At 39.4% G+C, this 21,340-nt stretch overlaps 2 protein-coding genes across 3 annotated transcripts in view; one reads left to right on the top strand and one right to left on the bottom strand.

The window, feature by feature from the left end:
- LOC107562746 (long-chain-fatty-acid--CoA ligase 1-like) overlaps positions 1-8,861 on the bottom strand; it is a 37,327-nt gene extending 28,466 nt beyond the window's left edge. For both annotated transcript variants that reach the window (XM_016247447.1, XM_016247445.1), the window contains exon 1: positions 8,804-8,861. The gene's annotated coding sequence lies outside the window, so the exon portion shown is untranslated. The remainder of the gene's footprint in view (positions 1-8,803) is intronic.
- Positions 8,862-13,487: 4,626 nt separating this feature from the next.
- On the top strand, positions 13,488-15,485 carry LOC107562737 (hairy and enhancer of split-related protein helt-like). The gene is made up of 5 exons (XM_016247436.1): positions 13,488-13,570; positions 13,843-13,927; positions 14,545-14,649; positions 14,755-14,851; positions 15,037-15,485. The coding sequence occupies exons 1-5, from the start codon at positions 13,488-13,490 to the stop codon at positions 15,483-15,485; spliced, it is 819 nt and encodes a 272-aa protein (XP_016102922.1).
- Positions 15,486-21,340: the final 5,855 nt, after the last annotated feature.

The following is a 21,340-nucleotide window of genomic DNA, read 5'->3' as shown; positions in this document are numbered from 1 at the left end:
TATATATATATATATGTGTGTGTGTGTCAGAAATTTCAATACACCCAGTGGTACTGGTATTGTCAGCTTGGTGACCTCCTAATCAAAACTTGAATAACATTTATACACATTATGGAATTAACACCAAGCTTACTTAACCAATAAAACATGCGCAAATGCCCTAAAAAGTCAAGATGGAACAGACACAAAAACAGAAAAGCAATGTCAAAAAGGAGGTTTGTGGCTTTAGTCCAGTAAAGGTAATTTAGTGTAACTCTTAAAGGTTTAAAGAAATGACCTAAGAAATATTCTCTACCTGCAAAATTGAGCTAAATATGGATGAAAATTATGTACAATAGCATTCTCTCTGGAATGAGCCAAAATATATGGCCCTGGACCACAAAACCAGTCTTAAGTCGCTTGGGTATATTTGTAGCAATAGCCCAAAAAATATTGTATGGGTCAAAATGATCTTTTATGACAAAAATCATTAGGATATTAAATAAAGATCATGTTCCATGAAGATATTTAGTAAATTTCCTACCGTAAATATATCAAAACTTAATTTTTGATTAGTAATATGCATTGCTAAGAACTTCATTTGGACAACTTTAAAGGCAATTTTCTCAGTATTTAGACTTTTTTGCACCCTCAGATTTTCAAATAGTTGTATCTCGGCCAAATATTGTCCTATCCTAACAAACCATACATCAATGGAAAGCTTATTTATTCAGATAAATAAATATTTGTATAAATCTCAATTTAAAAAAATTGACTCTTATGACTGGTTTTGTGGTCCAAGGTCACATATGTATATGTATATATGTATATATACAGGTACATCTCAAAAAATTAGAATATCATGAAAAAGGCCAATATTTTTTGTCACTCATTTCAGAAAGTGAAACCCATATATTATATAGATTCATTACACAGAGTAAAATATTTCAAGCCTTTATTTCTTGAAATTTTGATGATTATGGCATACAGATAATGAAAACCCAAAATTCAGTGTCTCAGAAAATTTGAATATTGTGAAAAAGTTGGTGTCACACCCTAAGCTAATAACCTCAAAACACCTGGAAAGGTTTCCTGAGCCTTTAAATGGTCTCTCAGTCTTGGTCAGTAGGCTACACAATCATGGGGAAAACTGCTGATTTGCAGATGTCCAGAAGACAGTCATTGACACCCTCCACAAGGAGGGTAAGCCACAAAAGTTAATTGCTAAAGAAGCTGGTTGTTCACAGAGTGCTGTATCCAAGCATATTCATAGAAAGTTGAGTGGAAGGAAAAAGTGTGGTAGGAAAAAGTGCACCAGCAAAAGGGATAACCGCAGCCTTGAGAGGATTGTCAGGCAAAATCCATTCAAGAATTTGGGGGAGCTTCACAAGGAGTGGACTGAGGCTGGCGTCAGCGCATCAAGAGCCACTACGCACAGACGAATCCTAGACATGGGCTACAAATGTCGCATCCCTCATGTCAAGCCACTCCTGAACCAGCGACAACGTCAGAAGCGTCTTACTTGTGCTGTGGAGAAAAAGAACTGAACTGTTGCTCAGTGGTCCAAAGTCCTCTTTTCAGATTAAAGTAAATTTTGCATTTCATTTGGAAATCAAGGTCCCAGAGTCTGGAGGAAGAGTGGAGAGGCACAGAAACCATGTTGCTTGAAGTCCAGTGTGAAGTTTCCACAGTCAGTGATGATTTGGGCTGCCATGTCATCTGCTGGTGTTGGTCCACTGTGTTTTCTGAAGTCCACCGTCAACGCAACCATCTACCAGGAAATTTTAGAGCACTTCATGCTTCCTTCTGCTGACAAGCTTTATGGAGATGCTGATTTCATTTTCCAGCAGGACTTGGCACCTGCCCACACTGCCAAAGGTACCAAAAGCTGGTTCAATGACCATGGTGTTACTGTGCTTGATTGGACAGCAAACTCGCCTGACCTGAACCCTATAGAGAATCTAATAATAACATATGGGTTTCACTTTCTGAAATGAGTGACAAAAAATATTGACCTTTTTCATGATATTCTAATTTTTTGAGATGTACCTGTATATTTATATTTATATATATATATATGATTTTATCAGACTGTGACATATAAAAGGTATTTGCAGTATTATAAAAAGATCATCCCATTTCCATTTTAATTGGAAACGCATCAACAATTTTTACAAGCTTTTAAGCTTTTTTACATTTCTGAGAAGTCAAACTGGACATTTGGCCCTTAGTATCCCACTGTAATATGTAGTGTAATTCCAGGAATTGTATCTCATAACACAGACATCTGCATAACCCTCATAACTGCAGAACTCCATCAGCGGACCATTCAGATTTAGAGATTACTTTTTTGGACTAAGGATTGAAGTTAAAAAAATAAATAAATATATATATATATATATATATTTTTTTTTTTTTTTTTTTTTTTTTTGACAAATATATTTCCTGTTCTCCAGTCTGTCAGGGCATAACTATTCTGTTGAACTATTCCTGGGCTCCCTGAAGGAAAGAGAGCTAAAGCTCACTGATCTAGATAGATGTTTTTGTCAGTCTATATATTGATAATCAGAGAAGAGCAATGCAATCCAAGAGGCTGGATTGTATGAGAGACATGCAGTTCCATGGCTGTAATAATCATAGCACTGATCATTTTAAAAGCAATAGCCAAAATGTAATTAAGGAGCACTATCATTTTATTTGTCCATTAGTTTGACTAAATATGTATACAATATATTAATAGCTTCATGGATAAATTAAACAATAAATGTGTTACATAATGTCTGAGCCATTGACCCAGTTCAGTAGTGAACAGAGACTGATTTGTTTGGGTGTTATAGAAGGAAGCTATTAAAGAGAGACAAAGGCAAATGACTGACAGCGACCTAGCCACAAGATCATCAACATGTACATTAATAGACAAGAAGCACAAGGACAAGGAGAAGAACAATGTCACATTCTGTAAGAGAGAAAATTACCACATTAATGAACAAGTACTATTACTCTTTAAAAGAATAGTTTAGTCTTGACAAAAAAAAAAGTTTTGATGAAAATGTATCCACCCTCAGGCCATCCAAGATGTAGATGAGTTTGTTTCTTCATCGGGACAGATTTGGAGAAATTTAACATTACATCACTTGCTCACAAATGGATCCTCTACAGTGAATGGGTGCACTTTCACTTTTGGCCAGAGCATTAGTCCATAATTCATAATATCACTTCCTCCAATGAAAAAGTCAATCCTTTGTTGTCCTCTCACATACATGACATAATTGTTCAGACCGTAAACGGTGATTGATCTGTAAATAGTTCTCTCCTAATTCAGATGAGACAACTTTTTCAACTAGAAAAAGTAATATTATGGATATAGGAATGGTATGAAGTTAAAAATGTCTTAATGATGGATTTTGTTACAAACATGCAGCTTTTCGCGGCTTTTAATTGGTGGACTGGAGTCATTTGGATTACTTGTGGATTATTGTTTTGTTTTTAATCAGCTGTTTGGACTCTCACTCTATTCCTTAAAGTTGCTATGCATTCAACAGCATTTATAACCAATTTACTACCTGTCACAACCGGGACAAAGAGGCAGACAGGCAGGAGAACGTTAAACAGAAGGTTTATTTACAGGAACTTAAGAGCACGGATCTGGTCAGTGAGAGCCCACTGAATGGAAGACATGAAGACGGCAGGCGGCAGGATGGGCTCGGGTTCTTCGGGGGTAGGATCCGGTTGGTGTAGGCGGGAAAGTGTGTCCGCGCGGACATTCTTCGTCCCGGGACGGTAAGTGACCACGAAGAGGAAGCGGGTAAAGAACAGCGCCCAGTGGGCCTGCCTAGGGTTCAGACGTTTGGCCTCTCGGAGGTATTGCAAGTTTTTATGGTCGGTGATGACCTCAGATGGGTGCTTGGCACCCTCCAACCAGTGCCGCCACTCCTCCAGGGCGAGCTTAATCGCTAGTAACTCCCAGTATCCCACGTCGTAGTTCTGCTCCGCTGGGGATAACTTCCGCGAGAAGTATGCACATGGATGGAGCACGGGGGGTTCACCTCGCCACTGTGATAGGACGGCGCCCACTCCCAGGGTCACGGCGTCTACCTCGACCAGGAAGCGGAGATTGGGGTCTGGGTGTGACAGGGCGGCCTTGAGCTGGCTGAAAGCTTGTTGGGCCTCTGGGGTCCAAGTGAGGAGTTTGGCTTTCCATCGGAGGAGAGAGGTAAGGGGCGCCGCCATCTGGCTGAAGTGGGTGATGAAGCGGCGGTAGAAGTTTGCGAACCCTAAGAACCTCTGCATCTCCTTGATGGTACCGGGTTGGGGCCAGTTCTGGACGGCCTCCACCTTTCTCTGGTCCATTTGTACTCCGGCCGGGGTGACGATGTATCCTAGGAAGTGAACCGTGGACTGATGGAACTCACACTTCTCGGTCTTGAGGAACAGGTGGTGTTGGCGGAGGTGCTGGAGGACTTGGGTGACATGGTGACGGTGTGCTTCGAGCGTGGGTGAGTAAATGAGAATGTCGTCGATGTAGATGAGGACAAACCGGTTGAGCATGTCTCGGAAGATCTCGTTCATAAAGTTCTGGAAAATGGAAGGTGAGTTGGAAAGCCCATATGGCATGACCCGGTATTCGTAGTGCCCGGTGGGTGTGACAAAGGCGGTCTTCCATTCGTCACCCCGGCGAATGCGGATGAGGTTGAATGCGCTCCTGAGATCCAGCTTGCTGAACACGCGGGCTCCGCGGAGCTCCACCAGCCCTTTGCCCAGCGGCTTTCCCTGGACAGTGGTAATCTGGTACGTTGTGGAGTTTTTGCAGCGGGGAATTTGAAAACCGGCGAGACTACGGGAGGAGATGAAGTTCCCCGACGCTCCGGAGTCCACGAGGATTTTGACTGGAAAGGATTGGTGGTGATAAATTAGAAGAGCATTGATGTGAGGAATGCCTGATACATCAGGAGTGATCTGGATAGTACTCACCGCTGGGCGTGGTGGACGAAGGGGGCAGGCGCGGAGCTGGTGCCCCTGGGACCCACAGTAGAGACATAGGCCATGGGTGAGTCTCCGAGATCGCTCTGAGGATGACAGGTGGTAGCTGTCCATGATCATGGGCTCTGGTGCTGGAGTGGAGCGGCCGGGCGAGGCAGCGGCAGCGGGTATCGCTTCCATAGGGCACGCGGTTAGGTGCTGGGAGATGCAAACCGCCTTCTGGAGGAAACTGTCGAGGCCCACGGTGTCATCATAGATGGCCATCTGTCGGCGTAGGCCCGGGTTGAGGCCTCGGCGGAACACCGAGAGCAGCGCAGCCTCGTTCCAGCCGCTGCTGGCGGCGAGGGTGCAGAAGCGCAGCACATATCCGTGGATGGATAGTTTGGCTTGCCGCAGTTGAAAGAGCTCCTCATGCACCGTGACTTCAGTGGTCGATTGACCGAATACCTCCCGGAAGTGTTGAATAAAGCCCTCCAGTGAGTGAATGCACGGGCTCTGGGCCGTCCACAAGGCTTCGGCCCACTGCAAGGCTCGTCCCGACAGTAGCGAGATGATGAACGACACCTTGGCCCGTTCGGTCACAAACAGGTGCGGTTGCATCTCCAGATAGAGGGAGCATTGCAGCAGGAACACGCTGCAGAGGGCTGCCTCACCCGAAAAGCTGGCTGGCCGGGCCATGGGACAGGAGGGTAGAGAGGTGGTGAAAGTCCGACTGGGTGAGGGTTCCGGTGAGGAGGTGCTCTGAGGATCCATAGTCCGTGTTGTAATCCGTTTTGTTTTGATGGACTGGTCTTCTGTCACAACCGGGACAAAGAGGCAGACAGGCAGGAGAATGTTAAACAGAAGGTTTATTTACAGGAACTTAAGAGAGGCTTCCAACGAAAAAGAGTTCAACGTAGGCAGTAAGGTAAGCAAAACACAGTCTTATCTGGGTCGGCACTCCGGTCCTGCGGCCGAGAACTGAAGGTTCCGAGGGGAACGGGCAGAGTGGAAGTCGAGGAACCAGGACAGAATAGCTTGCAACCTTGTGACCAGTCGATGAGTGAATGAGGTGAGTGAGTATTTGAGTGGTGTGGTAAGTGGGTGCAGGTGTCCGTGATCAGTAATCAGGTGATTGTGAGCGGGTGTAGGAGGCTGATTCGGCTGGTGAGGCAGGTGTTTCCGTGACACTACCAACTTACATCAAGCTTATTTCACCAATCACCAAACAGTCTTAATGACAGACACCGAGTGAGCGTGTTCACAACTATACACCGTATTTGTGTTTTTCTATGATCTCATTCTGCACGTTTTCAGACTTCTCATATGACTCTCATGATTTCACGGAAGTTAGTCTTTCAGAAGCTAGAAATAAAGGCAGTCCAGAAATGGGCTTGGTCATGTTTGAACTCTTTCTAGCTGAACCACACCTAAAGCTTTCTGTAACACGTTTAAAAGTGGAGCAGCACATAATACAAACCATTTTCTATAGAAGCCCAGAGGGCAGTTTTGGCTTTTGTGAGAAGAAAGACTTACAATAGAAATTGAAGATCTGAAATTCGAGACTGGCGCTTTTATCTGTAAACCTGTTCAATATATTAAATAACAGATGAGAACACATTTTGATTGGTAACCACAGTAACAGGCGTTATTCTGGAGTGGGGCAACTATCCTCAGTGGATTGCTTCCATTTTACTTTAAGGCTGATGATAGACGGGGCAATTTTTTGAGCAATTTTGCTGTGCAACTTTTTTTGAGCAATGTTGCTTGGGCACTTTCCCATCGAGAATGGCTAACATATTTCAATCTGGATAATTTAGATCGGTCGTGGGTCCTGTGTCTCACCTGGTTGCCCACTGAAGGCACCATTGCTCAAAAAGTTGCCCTGTGTATCATCAGCCTAATATACTAGCGGCAAAAATTATAACAGATTCTGGCAAAACGGTTCATAGAATATGCAAACTATCAATACAAAGAACAAGAAGTAAAAATTTCTATGTAACCTTAACCTTGAAAGAAGGTTAACGTGACCACAAAACTCGAAGATGCAGAACAAACTGTCTGCATGAATATGAGAAAAACAGAAGGAAATGAAAACAGCATAACCTCAGACTGCTAGACCGCCAAAATTCCAAACATTCCTGAGCGTGTCTGCTGCTCATATACCACAACTCTACAGTTTAAAACCACAACATATTCACACACTATCACTTTCTGTTTCACACACACACATAAATCATGCACTTAACTGATTTGATGAGAATGATAGCCATCTCATAGTCATAGAGCAGACAAGCTGTGAGAACCGTTTCTTAGCCTACCACAAAAAAAACATATTGAAAAAATATCTTTCTAATGTTTCATGCAAAACTTTGCCCATTTGACACTAATTCTTACATTATCTCTTCTGCTTTTTAAAATAGAGGAAAAGTGTGAATTAGTTTTAAGTAAATTTTTATAAATTACATAAATATAATTCCCCTGATGTGATTATGATCCAAAAATAAGTCCATCTTTCAGCCACTGCATCAACAAAATGAGGCCAAATTAACTGTGTTAAGAGGTCTTCTCGTCTGCAAACCTCTTGCATAACCATGTTCGATTTGGATGTTCTCTTTGAACCTTTAATATACCAAGTTTTCTTTTTTCTTTTCTTGTTGCATCAAATAAATTGCATGTCAGGCATTGCAGGTTAAATTGTTAGTTCATGATGCCGCCTATAATTTGTGATGATGGCCAGACAGTGTGATATGTGATATGGAAAAGCAAATGGGAGGTTACACGACAAGAAGTGATGCGACAACATGCCGTGGACAAGAGCTGCATTGTTTCCATGTCCGATTCCGTTTTGTATTAGCTAATTAACTAACAATAGAGCGCGCAAAGCACCGACAGGCGTCTCCAAACACGCTCCATCTCCGCCCCTCTCTTTGTCTTCACACGATCCTCCGCTGAACTTCAGCCATCTCTGATAGAAGAGTGCCAAGGAAATGCATGTTGGGTTAACACTTATACCTAGCTATATATTGTGGGGAAATGTTTTAACATTCTCTATTTTTACACAAGATGTGAAAGCGCTCTTTCCTGCGCTCACTCATGCTTTGCGCTGTCCAATTCGTGATTGATTTCTATCTTTGAGTAGAATCTTTTCAATGAATCGGTTGAACCCGTGTACAAAATCAATCAATCTGCGCGATTCGATCACGATTGGGACGGAATTGGTCCAAGCGGTTCGTAAGCTAACATCAATTCATTTACTACATAAAAAAAATCGATTCGACCTATGACTGAGCTGATGGTATAATCATTTGGAGTGAACCGAGGATTTTGACTGATGGGGAAGTTACTTTTAATAGCTGTAATATTAGAAATTACACAGATACAGCGCACTGGAACTGTACGAGACACATACAGAGCAGATCAGCATTTAATACTATTTATTATTACATATTATTTACAGTAGGCGTAGTATTTATTATGCAACGATTGCATGTCAGAAGTAATTTTGCGTTGAAACTGGTTGAAACCATTACAGTCTATGGTTGAAACGAACTGTTCAAAAGAACCGATTGAACCAAATGAATCTGATTTAGCCTAATTCTTCCCACCACTACTACTCTGCTTCAAAAATAATTCCCTGCATAAAAACACCCCCAAATGTGGCATCATCGCTGCATTTATGTGTTCAACTGAGCATGCATATGAGGCTGAGCAGATGAAGCGACGCGCAATTTGCATTTGAACGCTTTTCTCCGTGATATATTTATGTAATGCGCACGGTTTGGATGTTTTCAAGCGTTATTAATTTCCATCCACTGAAATAATAACATGAATCCGGCCAAGATTAAGGTAGAATTGCACAAACCTGAACGGTGTTTCTGTTACTGTAGCCAGCGTCCACACAGCTGTTATTTGGAGGCGTGTATATGGCTCTCCGAGCTGTCTTCAGATAGGAAACCGGGCGCTCGACCAATCAGAACACCCGTTTCATATCTTTAAGCGTACGACGTGAAAGAATGAGTTTAATTGGTTATTTTTTTAGGGAAATTTGCATACGCACTGTTGTGATGTTGATCAATATAAACTGCGACGTTTACTAATAAAGCAAGATGAAGCTTCAGTTTTTTTCTTGTATACACCATGAGGTGAAATATCCTAATAAATATAAGTTATAAGACGACATACGCACGTTTGTGTTTACTAATAAAGCAAGATGAAGCTTCTGTTGTTTTCTATACACCATGTATCCATTAGTATCCTAATAAATATGAGTTATAGAAATATGAGACAAGTTTATATAAGTGCCATTAGTCTAGCTGCATGATCAATAATTACGCCTTCTCTGTTGAACATAACCTATATAACAACCTTTTTGTGTTTTAATAAACTTTATTCCTAGTAATTACCTTTATTAGCCTACAATTTATGCACTTCATTTTTCACTCCCAATGAAAAATGAAAAACTCTTCCACATAAATGATCAAGGTTAAACTATCTGGCTGCTTAGATACGAAATATGAGATCTGAGAAGTGTATCAAAAGTGCTCCTTCCTCCTTCCTTCCTTCCTTCCTTCCTTCCTCCGCCCTTCCTTCCATCCGTCCTTCCTCCGTCCTTCCTTCCTTCCTCCGCCCTTCCTTCCATCCGTCCTTCCTCCGTCCTTCCTTCCTTCCTTCCTTCCTCCCTCCTTCCTTCCTTCCTTCCTTCCTCCGTCCTTCCTTCCGTCCTTCCTTCCTCCTTCCTTCCTTCCTTCCTTCCTTCCTCCGTCCTTCCTTCCTTCCTTCCTTCCTCCGTCCTTCCTTCCTTCCTTCCTCCATCCTTCCTTCCATGCTTCCTTCCTCCTTCCTTCCTTCCTTCCTTCCTTCCTCCATCCTTCCTCCGTCCTTCCTTCCTTCCTTCCTCCGTCCTTCCTTCCTTCCTTCCTTTCTTTCTTTCTTTCTTTCTTTCTTTCTTTCTTTCTTTCTTTTTTTCAATAAGAGTTTAGTTTACTTCTACATATGACAATAGCTATGTCTCCCTCTAGTGAACAAGACGGCGCCATGACATGTTTAGGATAAATTTATGAGGGGACAAACGAGACACGAGGAAAGCTATGTTTCGCCCTTTTAAATGTATTCAGTGAGCAATAGATTTATATTTGATTTCGGACGATTTTCTGAATATTAAGGATGCTCTATTGTGATGCACGAACAATGCTGAATGTCTCGTGTGAAGTGATGCAGAGGAGACTCACGGTGGCGCGCGAAGCTAAAGGATTGTGTGTGTCTCTGGCCTGGGGTCACCACGGGTCACCGGCTCTCGCATGACAACACATCGTCTGGAGGATCAACATTTTTTCCCATCAACGTAGGAATTTCAAATCTAACAAATGTGCGCAACATACTAAATGACAAAAGTTTATAGTATGCGTATTATATGGTACTTGCAGATGCAATTGCAGCTAATAAAAGTAATAAGTTAATAATGTTGAAACTATTGTCTGACCCAAGCAATCATACTAATAAAAAAAGGCACAAATTAATACACATTTTTAATGAACTGAATTCAAATTTCAAATTATTTTTAAGACAATGGCTTCAAAGTCGTTTTGTTGAAATCTCAACAGGATGGCGCTTTGGGTTTAGTAGTAATTAACCTATCAATCTAAGTCAGGCAAAAGGCATCTTCAAACATTTGCGTTAACTATAAGTTTTCTAATCAAGTTCTGGGAAGGTCATGATCATTACAGGCAAACAATATCATTTAAATGATCAATATTGATTTAGGCTATTTATTTATTTTAATCCACAAGTAATTATTACACTTGAAAAAAGTGATGTTTTATCTATCAAAAGTTTCAAAAAAAGACAGAAAAAAGTGTAAAGTGTAAAGGAAGTAGCACAGGGCAATGAGCAGGACTTTTTAAACCATGCTTTAAAAGATTTGCCGTGGCAACCCTTCACACAAGCGAAAGCATCCCCTCCTGTCCGAAAAAGCCCAGACTGGTTAGTGTGTCTGTGAAAAAGTCTTAGGTTGGTTGGGAAATAAGGCGAACTGTACTGTTGTAATCAGGGTGACATGCATGACTGTGCTCCTCTAATTCTCTTTCACATGGATAGATCCTTACAGACAGAGTTCAGCTTTCAGGTAGCCCCTCTTTAAGACTGTGATCCCCATACAGAAGCGTGTTTATACTGCTTTAAACAGCTATATGGCACTGCAATGAAACATTGATACGACAATTAGTAGATTTTATGACTTTAATCGGATACAAACACCTTTACCCAGACTCATACATTTTTATAAAATATACAAATATTTTTGTCCATTCATTATTCAATTTATTAGTATTTTTGTATTAGTATTATAATTCCAAACGTTTTATAGGCCTAATATTAATTACCTGTGTATGGAAATGAAAAAACAAAACAAAAAACAATAATAATAAGTCTTGTAATTCAGAAAAAAAACCATCTTGTCCTGCAGAGGGCGTTTAAATTGTTTTATTTTGCAGCCTAACATGACAGTCATAAATATCAGCATTTTTAAAAATGAGTTTGGTTATTTTGTAGTTTTTACTCTTAATAAAGTACAAAATATACATTTTACATGTTATAATATATTTTATAATTTTATAATACATATCGACAATTATCTGTATAACGATAAAAAAAAGTTTGCATGTGAATATTTTACGCAGTGTAATATTTGTATGAAAATACATCAGGAATGTGTAAAAACATTTAAAATCAGGCGTTTGAGAAACACAATTGTAGTTATAATCTTTTTATATAACGTATATCATTAGTAGTATTAAATATGGGATGAACTTGTTGCGTACAATTCTTTTTGATCTTTAAATGTTACTTCCAAAGAAACATGAATATGGAATATCAGCTCATTCTTAAGATGTTAAAATACAGTAATCTTTTTTGTATTGGTTTGTTTGGTGTAATGTTGGACAATTAAATTACATTGTGATAGGAGAAAATTCTGTTGACGTATTGTTCTTCTTCAATGCACAACACACGTTTACAAAAAAAAACAGATCATAAATAGTCACATTGCAGAATTTAAGAATCCGAAAGCTCCAAAGAGCGTTTGCATAAAATCTTGTGGTAAATTCAACAATAATAATAATGGGATTTTATGCTTTCGTCTGTTTCACCGGTGCTTTTCTTTTGCGCGCTGTATAAAAAGTCTCAGTTGCTTTGGATATCCAAAGGGCTTGAATTCTTTAAAAGAAAAAGAAAAAATCCACACATCTTTGATTTTTCCCTCCACGATGCAACACGATATCGCACTTTAAAGCATAGCCAACCGTCAGGATTAAAACGTTCCCAGTGGAAAAAAAAGCACAAGATCCAGGCGTTTTGGCGCATGAAGTCCGAGGCTGGGAGCCTGGGAGAACACAATAAACCTGTTGTTAACCTTGCTGTGAAAATATGTTTGATGAAAACAGCCAATTATTGTATGAAATGTATTCAAGTATAAAATAATGCCCTTTGTTGGGCACAAACTTGAGCAATGTGGCGGTACAAAAGTCCCCTGTGGCATGAATTGCGCTTTGGCGTCGCCACTTGGCGCGTTACCCAGACCCCTCAATACGCAATTGTTTCTTTCTTTCTAATGGCATTTACCGGATCAAAACATGCTGTTAATTCGATCAGAAAGCTTCACCCTTCACAACAATACCAGAATAATTTCTCCCAAAGTTTGTTAAGTTGACCGAAATTAGGCAAATGAATAGAGGTCTCCAGGCGCAGGTGACGGAGAATAATGCGCGTCAGGACCAGCTGCATTCTTCTTTATTTCTCCTTTCTTTTCTTTCACTGCATTATTAAAATTTAGGCCAATGAAACTATTCATTCCGCTCAATAGACATTTTCTTATAGGATAATAGGATACAAATTGAGCGCCTCTGAAGGGAATCCAGCGGTGGGTAACCCTCGTGTGCCAAAGACGTCTGGAGTCTCTAACATGGTCGGAGGGGCCGCTCGTGTGCCAGGCCGGGTCCCCACACCTGCCGAGGCCCCTAACAAAACTAGAGAATGTAAACAAAAACCCGGCCATAGCCCATGAAAGATGGACGTGTCACCAAGTCGTGTGAGAAACGCCGCGAACAAACGGGGGGACTCCGTCTCCAAAAGGTCTCCCCTGAACTCGGCGGAACAGCCTATTATGTGCTTACTTAATTACTATAATAACAGTAGACAGGCTTTAAACCTGAGACGGGCTTGGGATGAAAGTTAAGATGGCTTGCTGGGACCCAAAAACAGGCGATCGTGTGAGAAACGCGACGTGGAACAGAAAGAGACGCCTTGTTCCGGGGGCTTTGTTTTCATTGCGCGCGCTGCGTTGCGCTCGCTCGCGAGTCATCTCCAGCAAGGCTTGTTACTCTGCAAATAATATTCTACAACCTATCACGTGTCTTTAGATAGGCCACGTGGATTAACAAAGTAGGTCTGCCCCCCGCTAGCCCACAGCTTCAGGTTTGACTATTTCTTTAACTGATCCTAAGTGCACACATTAACCAAAAGCTCGCCTTTAATCCTATGGAATAATTAGGGCCATGAATGCGCCAGCGCTTTATAAGCGGCTGCTTCCAGTCAGCTCATCTCAGTCTGAAGCGTCTGGAAACAGGAGAACCTACTAGTCTAGCTACAATAGTTTCACAATTCTATCATTTTCCCCTAGTTTATTTTTATCAAATGATGGCGTCTAAGATGAAGGATCGCAAGGTATGTGGATACTTTAGTGGCGCACACATGATGCCAGTAACTGCATGCAGTCCAAATACTCCTTGAATGTTTTATTTAGATTTTTCTACCGCTATTATAACTAATTAACATGTTTCGCGTGATGTCAGCTTTTTCCAGAATTTCACAATATTGATATTTTCTACCGAAACAAGCATTACCTACTAGTCTAGCTACAATAGTTTCACAATTCTATCATTTTCCCCTAGTTTATTTTTATCAAATGATGGCGTCTAAGATGAAGGATCGCAAGGTATGTGGATACTTTAGTGGCGCACACATGATGCCAGTAACTGCATGCAGTCCAAATACTCCTTGAATGTTTTATTTAGATTTTTCTACCGCTATTATAACTAATTAACATGTTTCGCGTGATGCAGCTTTTTCCAGAATTTCACAATATTGATATTTTCTACCGAAACAAGCATGTTCAGTATTGCTCGCGCGCATTTTCAGAAGACTATATTAGGGTAGGCTATAGACCGGTAGCTATTACTTGATTTCCCTGGTCTTGAATTTAATGCAAGTCAGTGTTTTATGCTAATTAAATGAATTATATGTATTCACTTTATTGCGATGTAAAGGCGCTTTCCGCCATGTAGGCTATGTATGCTTTGCGCGCAGGGAAAGAGAGCGCAGCGCGGCTCTCCATATGATTCATATCTTATGTGGGCCTATATTCGTTCGATGTATTTTATCGAACGAATAGGTTATCTTCCCGAGTTTCATTATGACTTCATATTCGTTGATTGCTTTTTGCATTTAGTAAAACGTATCCAGCACACGATGCAACCAAGCTAATTTTGTGTTTGGTAGTGGCACTTTTCATCCCTTAACTCACTATTATCTTATTATTTTCTATTCCCACAGAAAACTCCTGTTTCTCACAAGGTCATTGAGAAAAGAAGAAGAGATCGAATCAACAGATGTCTAAACGAGCTGGGAAAGACAGTTCCTATGGCACTGGCTAAACAGGTGCGCAGCTGAAACATTCAATGAGTTTAAGTGCGCTAAGTGTCAATGTCTGCATTAATTGTTAGTGTTTATATGATGACCGACAGACTTCGTATATTAAAACAGAATTCTGGGAAACTCGAGAAAGCAGAAATCCTGGAAATGACAGTGCAGTATCTGCGCGCGCTCCACTCCGCAGACTTCCCGCGCGGGAGAGAAAAAGGTGTGTGAGAAATACCGAGAAACCACTTAACATACTTTAAAATGAATTTAGTGAAATACATCTATTAACACATTTAAATACGGTTCCTCGCTCACATCGTGAAAGTCAAATTATTCACTTTTTAAAACATCAAATCCAGCCCTTTCTTCCCTGCAGATCTCTAACAACGTTCTTTGTTTTCGCAGGAGAATTGCTGACAGAGTTTGCGAATTACTTTCACTACGGCTATCACGAGTGCATGAAGAACCTCGTTCACTATCTGACCACCGTGGAGCGAATGGAGACCAAAGACACCAAGTACGCACGGATCCTCGCCTTCCTGCAGTCCAAAGTCGTTACCGAGCCCGTGTTCGGCTCGTTAGGTACCATCTCTCCAGACCCTACGGACCTTCTGTGCCAGCTGGAGTACCAGAGTCCAAGTCCATCCGAGTCAGTGTTTCAGCAGAGCCCTCCCGGACACTTTTCCTGGCACAGCTCGGCGCGGAACCCCGCGCTCGCGTACCCAGCGATGTCTCAGCACAGCGGGTACTTGTCACCGGTTCAGGGACTCGATCACCATTACATGAACTTCATCGGGCACTCACACCCACACAATGCCTTCAGCTTACACAATGCACAACACGCTGCTCTGTAAATACGTCTGCAGATGTCCTTAATTTATATGTGTACATGTTTTATTTTAATAAGTAGATGTATCATGAAATAAATGATGTTTGAATAAGATTCTGTGTTTGGCACGATGTTGGAAGTTCTTTATCCTAGGAATAGTTGATGTAGTGTGTTCTCTTTGGGATCTTCTGAAGCCGCTTATATTCAGATAACAAACACAAACCTATGCGCTCTTTTTAATAAATAAACTAAATAGCCTAATTCATCATTTGAGCTAAATTTGAGCCAAAACAATAATGGAAGTAGACACTATGATGGTTTATATAAATCAAGTTCTCTTAACAGGCCAAATTGTATTATGCATTTAAAATCTGTCCAGCTCTTTTCAAATATTGTAACATTGTAAGAAAACAAGCACATTTTTATTTGTTCTGATATTTTGAACTGAGCATAGGATAGCAAATAGGTTTAGAGAACATTTATGCATCCACTATGGTTCTGAAGTAGCATTGCGTTATGATAAGTTAGAAGAGGAAAATTGTAGGCACATTTTTATCATGAATAATGAAATTAAATAAAATGAAAAATAAATAAAACTTTTTATGAGAATGTAACCTTATATGATACATTCAAATCTCATTCAAATATTTTATTGCGCAACAATCATATTCTTAATTTCAGTTGTGACATGCACAAATTCTTATGAAGATACCATGACTAAATTTGTCTTTCTAGACTGTATTGTCTCTTAAGATTAACCCTTGGCGTAATGGTCTGCTGGCCTGAGACCCCTTGATTGACAATAAGCCTCTTTTTAGGGGAATCCATTTGGACACAAATCCAGCCCCCCATCCTATCCCAGTGTCTCTTCCACCTATATTTAAATAGGATGCAAATAACAAATCAAACTGCTAAATACTAAGTATTCTAGGGAGGGAGTGTAATGGATGTAAGATGTTTTAACACAGGCAATTTTAACAGAGGCAGTGTTCATATAGGCTACAGTCGCAGAAATTAGTTTGTGAACAATTTAAAAATATCTGCATTTCTGCAATGCTTACTCATAAAATTAGTTTTATCTTAATCCAAGTCACCATTATACAGACAAATACAAACTGACTAAACTAATAACACACAAACAAGCACTAAACCATGATGCTGCTTCCATCATGCTTCACAGTGTTGGGAAGAGGTTTTGGTGTTTGTGTGCAGTGCCCTTTTTCCTCTGAACAAAGCCGTTTTTGGCCCCAAATATTTTTTTTCCAGCTTTGTAGGACGCCCACTGTTAGGGAGAGTAGCAATAATTTTCTACATTTGTAGACAGAGTATCCTACCATGGATTTGTGAACACCCAGGCCTTTAGCAATGTTTTTTAGCCTTTCCCAGCTTTGTGCATCTCTGTAATGCTTTTTTAAGGTCTTATGAAAGCTTTTGGGATTGAGGCATAGTTCACACTAACCCATCTTTCTCGAGATTTGTCAGCAGGCTTTGTGTGCTTTCATTTATCTCATCTCCTTGATTGACTGTCGAAACACAGCGCTTCAGTTACATTCCACACCTACTCAATGTCTTCAGCAAAACTCTGTGTTCTGTGTTATTAGTTAAGTCAGGCTGTGTTTGTGAGTTAGATGCCTCTTCCATCATGCTTCACAGTGTTGGGAAGAGATTTTGGTGTTTGTGACCTTAACAAAACCAGTTGTGTAAACAAAACCTTATTCATGAATAAGCAATGCAGAAAACCCTAAGGGTTCACAAACTTATTCTTGTGATGTCAGTCTTTCCCTTTCCTCTCTCTCACAAACATACAACATTTCACAATTTTCTACATCAATTAAACGTTCCTTGTGCATACAAAAACAAATTTCCCCGTAATTCTTAATATTTTACTACTAATAAAAGTAACACATTATTTAATTTATTTAAAAACTGTTGACATATAAAGCTGTTAGTAATTCAAAAGAACCATTTTAAATGAACCTATTCATTACCATTACACTTTAATGGCTTATATAAACCACAAGAGTAATTCACTTTTACAGTGTGTTTATTTAATTTAATTTAATTTTACTATTTAAAATAACATTTTATTATTATGTATTTTAAGATGCTATTCAAGTCTGTAATGGCAAAGCTGAATTGTTGTTACAGTCTTTAGCGTCACATGATTCTTCTGAAACCATTCTAATATGCTGATTTGCTGCTAATTTCTTTCTATTATTATTATCAATGTTGAAAACATTACAAATTTCCTCAAACTTATATTCTAAATGGTGACGTATGTAGTATTTTTTCTAAAATCCTTGGCATTTTCTGAGACAATATTTATCACTGCATGTTCATCGTCATTTTCCCTTTTTAAAATAATGTTTGTATTTTTCTGACATCATATTCAAGGGAGTGACATCACCTAGCTCGGAGAAGATCATAGTGAAACATTGTGAAAGCACAAGAATATTGACTGTAAATAATGCACAGCGATATATGCTAAAGCCGTATTACACAGTGCCGTTATATATGTGATATGTGAATCAGTCTGGACAATATGTGCCATTTCCATACTTGACTTAAGCAAATCAGACAGACAGTTGTTCACTGTGGCCAGGATTAGCTTAAGGGAAAGATGGCCACCATAGTGGAAAATAAAAGAACTCTACCCACATTGCATATAATTTTACCAGGTTCCAGTCAGCCATGACGCTGATTGTTTCTGAGATGTTGGCACTTGTGTCCCTCCCTCTTTAACTGTAGAGGGTTTACTCTCTTTGGCCTCTACAATGGCATAGAAGAAGCGAGCCACACCCCTCTCCACCCCCGTCCCGCACGCTTCTGACACCCCAAATACTACCAGAAACCAGTATCACTCAGATCTCCTCAAACAGGACACCTGAGAGAGAAATAAAGATAAAGAGCTAAAGGGACATACTGTCCTAGAATATCATGATGGGTACAAAACAGGTGTGATTCTGTCCTGATAGGTGACTTATGCCCGGGACCCCCTCCTTCTCAAAGCCTGAATTCATCCCATCGCCGTTAAGTCCTTCTTTAAGTAAGTTGTATGGCACCAGCTTCCAAAAAAGCGCAAGGAAAGAGAAAAGGGAGCGAGAGGGATTCTGGACAAGGAGGGAGATTGTGGTACATTGGTGGGGGTTGCTCCATTGTGATGGAGCTGAAAGGAAGACAATTTTGGGTTCCTTGGGCTTCATCCTTGAGTGGGCCTGAAGAAAAATAATCAGCCCCTTGAAATCAAAGCTCCTAAACAGAGGGCCAGAATTCAGGCATGAGATTGGGATGCAGGACACAACCACACACTCAGATGCATTATTTTATTATATTTATATATTTTTAATATTATCTTAAAATATTATTTTGTATCATTTATTTATTTTTGAAAGAAGTCTCTAATGCTCACCAAGGCTGAATTTAATTAATATAATATAATATTGTAAATTATTATTATACTTTCAAATCTGTTTCCTATTCAAATATATTTTAAAATGTCATTTATTTCTTTTGATGGCAAAGCCAAATTTTCAGCTGCCATTACTCTAGTCTTCAGTGTCACATCCTTCTGAAATCACTCTAATATTCTAAATTGGTGCGCATGAAACATTTCTTGCTGAAAACACTTGTGCTGTCTAATATTTATGTGGAAACTGTAAATTTTATCAGGATTTTTTAAAACAGAATTTACTTGAAATATATATTTTTTTATAATTATAGATGTCTTTACTGTAGGGCTGTAAAAAAAATCGAATTTCGAATATTTGTCGAATTTAAAATAAAAATCCACATTCGAATGCAAAAACGTTGCATTCGAATTTTAGGTGTGCACCAGGCAGCCTTATCAGTGGTGCACGAGATGTGATGATGATGTAAGTTTCATTGAATTTTAATGTTTGTCTTAGCCTATCCAGTTGAACCCACTAGATGCTGCGCTGCTACATTGTTCATTAAAATATTGCGTGAAAAAATAACATCAATGCAGAGATTATGTTGTTTACGTCAAAACCGAAACCCAACCGTTCACACAGAAAGCATATTTATCACATTTTCTAGAGGGACATCTATCACCATTGCACTTGCATCTTGCACAAGAGAGACACATGTTTAGAAAGCCATGTGAAATTAATGTAAGTTCAACATTTTAAATACATGTCTCAAGACTGTTTTAAATTAAGAAAGTACTCTTTGTGATTGGTTTTCGGTCCTTTGTATTAAACTATACATACATGCATGATTCTGTTTTGTTTCTAATTGTTTAAGCAATTTTAATTATTTAAGGTTTATAAACATTATTTTAAACATTATGCACTTTTTTCAAAGATAATAATGTTATTTTATTATGCTTTGAAGAAACATGCATAATATGTTGTTCAATCCGCCCTCTTGTGGCCTCAGGAGAGAACCCAAAAGCTTTTTTCACCCCTAACTGAAATTATGACTTTTAAATTCGAATATTGATAATATTTAAGTACAAAATTTGAATTTAGTTTTTCAGCCATTTTGACAGCCCTACTTTACTGTCATTTTTTATCAGTTTAATGCATCCTTGCTCAAAGTTTTAACTGAATAAAAAAAGTTTTGATGATAGTGGATGCATCAAAGCTCACCAAGACCCTCCGATGTCCAAAGTGAAATCTAGGATCTGTCTTTGTGCATGAACAACACAAACACCTACATTAGCAGCACTTTTGGGAAGAAAAACGCAGGTGCCTGTCATCCAACTGTCAGAGCAAGTAATTGATGGATGAACAGACAGATACATGGATGGATGAACGGATGATTGGGTGGATAACACAAGCTGTTTGCCAAACTGAAACTTGAACTGTGTTCAAAACGTTGGTGCGGAAAAGAGGAGAGAAGAGGAATAGAAGACAAAGAGGGCATGCAGATGGGAAAAACGATAATGCCATGAAAGACGAAAGCGATGAAAGAGCACTGAGTGACCAACAAGCCAATATTAGTTTAAATCCGCAGAGGGAACACTGTGTTAAGCGGAGGGAGAAAAGCTGGTAAAATTAGAGTTCTTTAGCTTCATCACACAGTATGAATCAAAACAAATGAAGCAGAGCTAAAATGGCTTAGGATTTTATTCTATTGTCATGTAAAATATCTTAAAATGCCAAAGAAAGCAGCCAAGAAAGTTTCTTCTCATCAGAAGTTTTCTTAATACACAAGCGATTTTGTTGAGAAAACTGCGGGTCTTTTCTAAACTAAACACATCTGACACTGTGGGGAGGCACATGAAACACCAGTGTGGTAGTGTGGTGGTTCATATTTCCGTGTTCACTCAGTATGATTGACACTTTTACAAATGACATAAGCAGAGGAGATCAGCCTGAGAGCCTTCTCAGACCTATAGTAGTCCAAATTTTACTTGATAAGATTTTAAAATAAAACTGCATCTCAAAAATCTCCTTAAATAATATGTATTTAGAAACAAATAAATTTTTACATTCATATTAAAAAAAACACTCTTCTTGCTTTCACTCATCTATCTTAACATCAAATTTAAGCAAAGAATTAAAAATCAGCACCAGACTCAGTTTAAACAGTTTTGCCGCAAAATGTGCAAAAAACATTTTTGGATTTACTAGTTAATTTTAAACAGTCCTGCGAAAAATTTATATAGTACAAATAATATGCAAAATCTTGTTCAAAAGGTTGTTGAAAATATGTTTTAGAAGTAGTATAGCATGTCACAAAAGTATTTCATATCTAAGAGACTGAAAGCAAATTCAGTTTAGTGCAATTACAATGTAAATCAATTTGCAATAAAATCAGTTGACAAACTCTTTTTATTTGACATGAACATGAACACACACTACACTGTAAAGCAATGAAATACAATTCAGTTGACTCTAACCAAATCTAATATAA

The sequence above is a fragment of the Sinocyclocheilus grahami genome, unplaced genomic scaffold (genome assembly GCF_001515645.1).
Source record: "Sinocyclocheilus grahami isolate Dianchi unplaced genomic scaffold, SAMN03320097.WGS_v1.1 scaffold836.1, whole genome shotgun sequence".
Taxonomy (NCBI): domain Eukaryota; kingdom Metazoa; phylum Chordata; class Actinopteri; order Cypriniformes; family Cyprinidae; genus Sinocyclocheilus; species Sinocyclocheilus grahami.
Note: the sequence above shows the minus strand (reverse complement) of the source record. Positions and strands in the feature narration are given on the sequence as shown.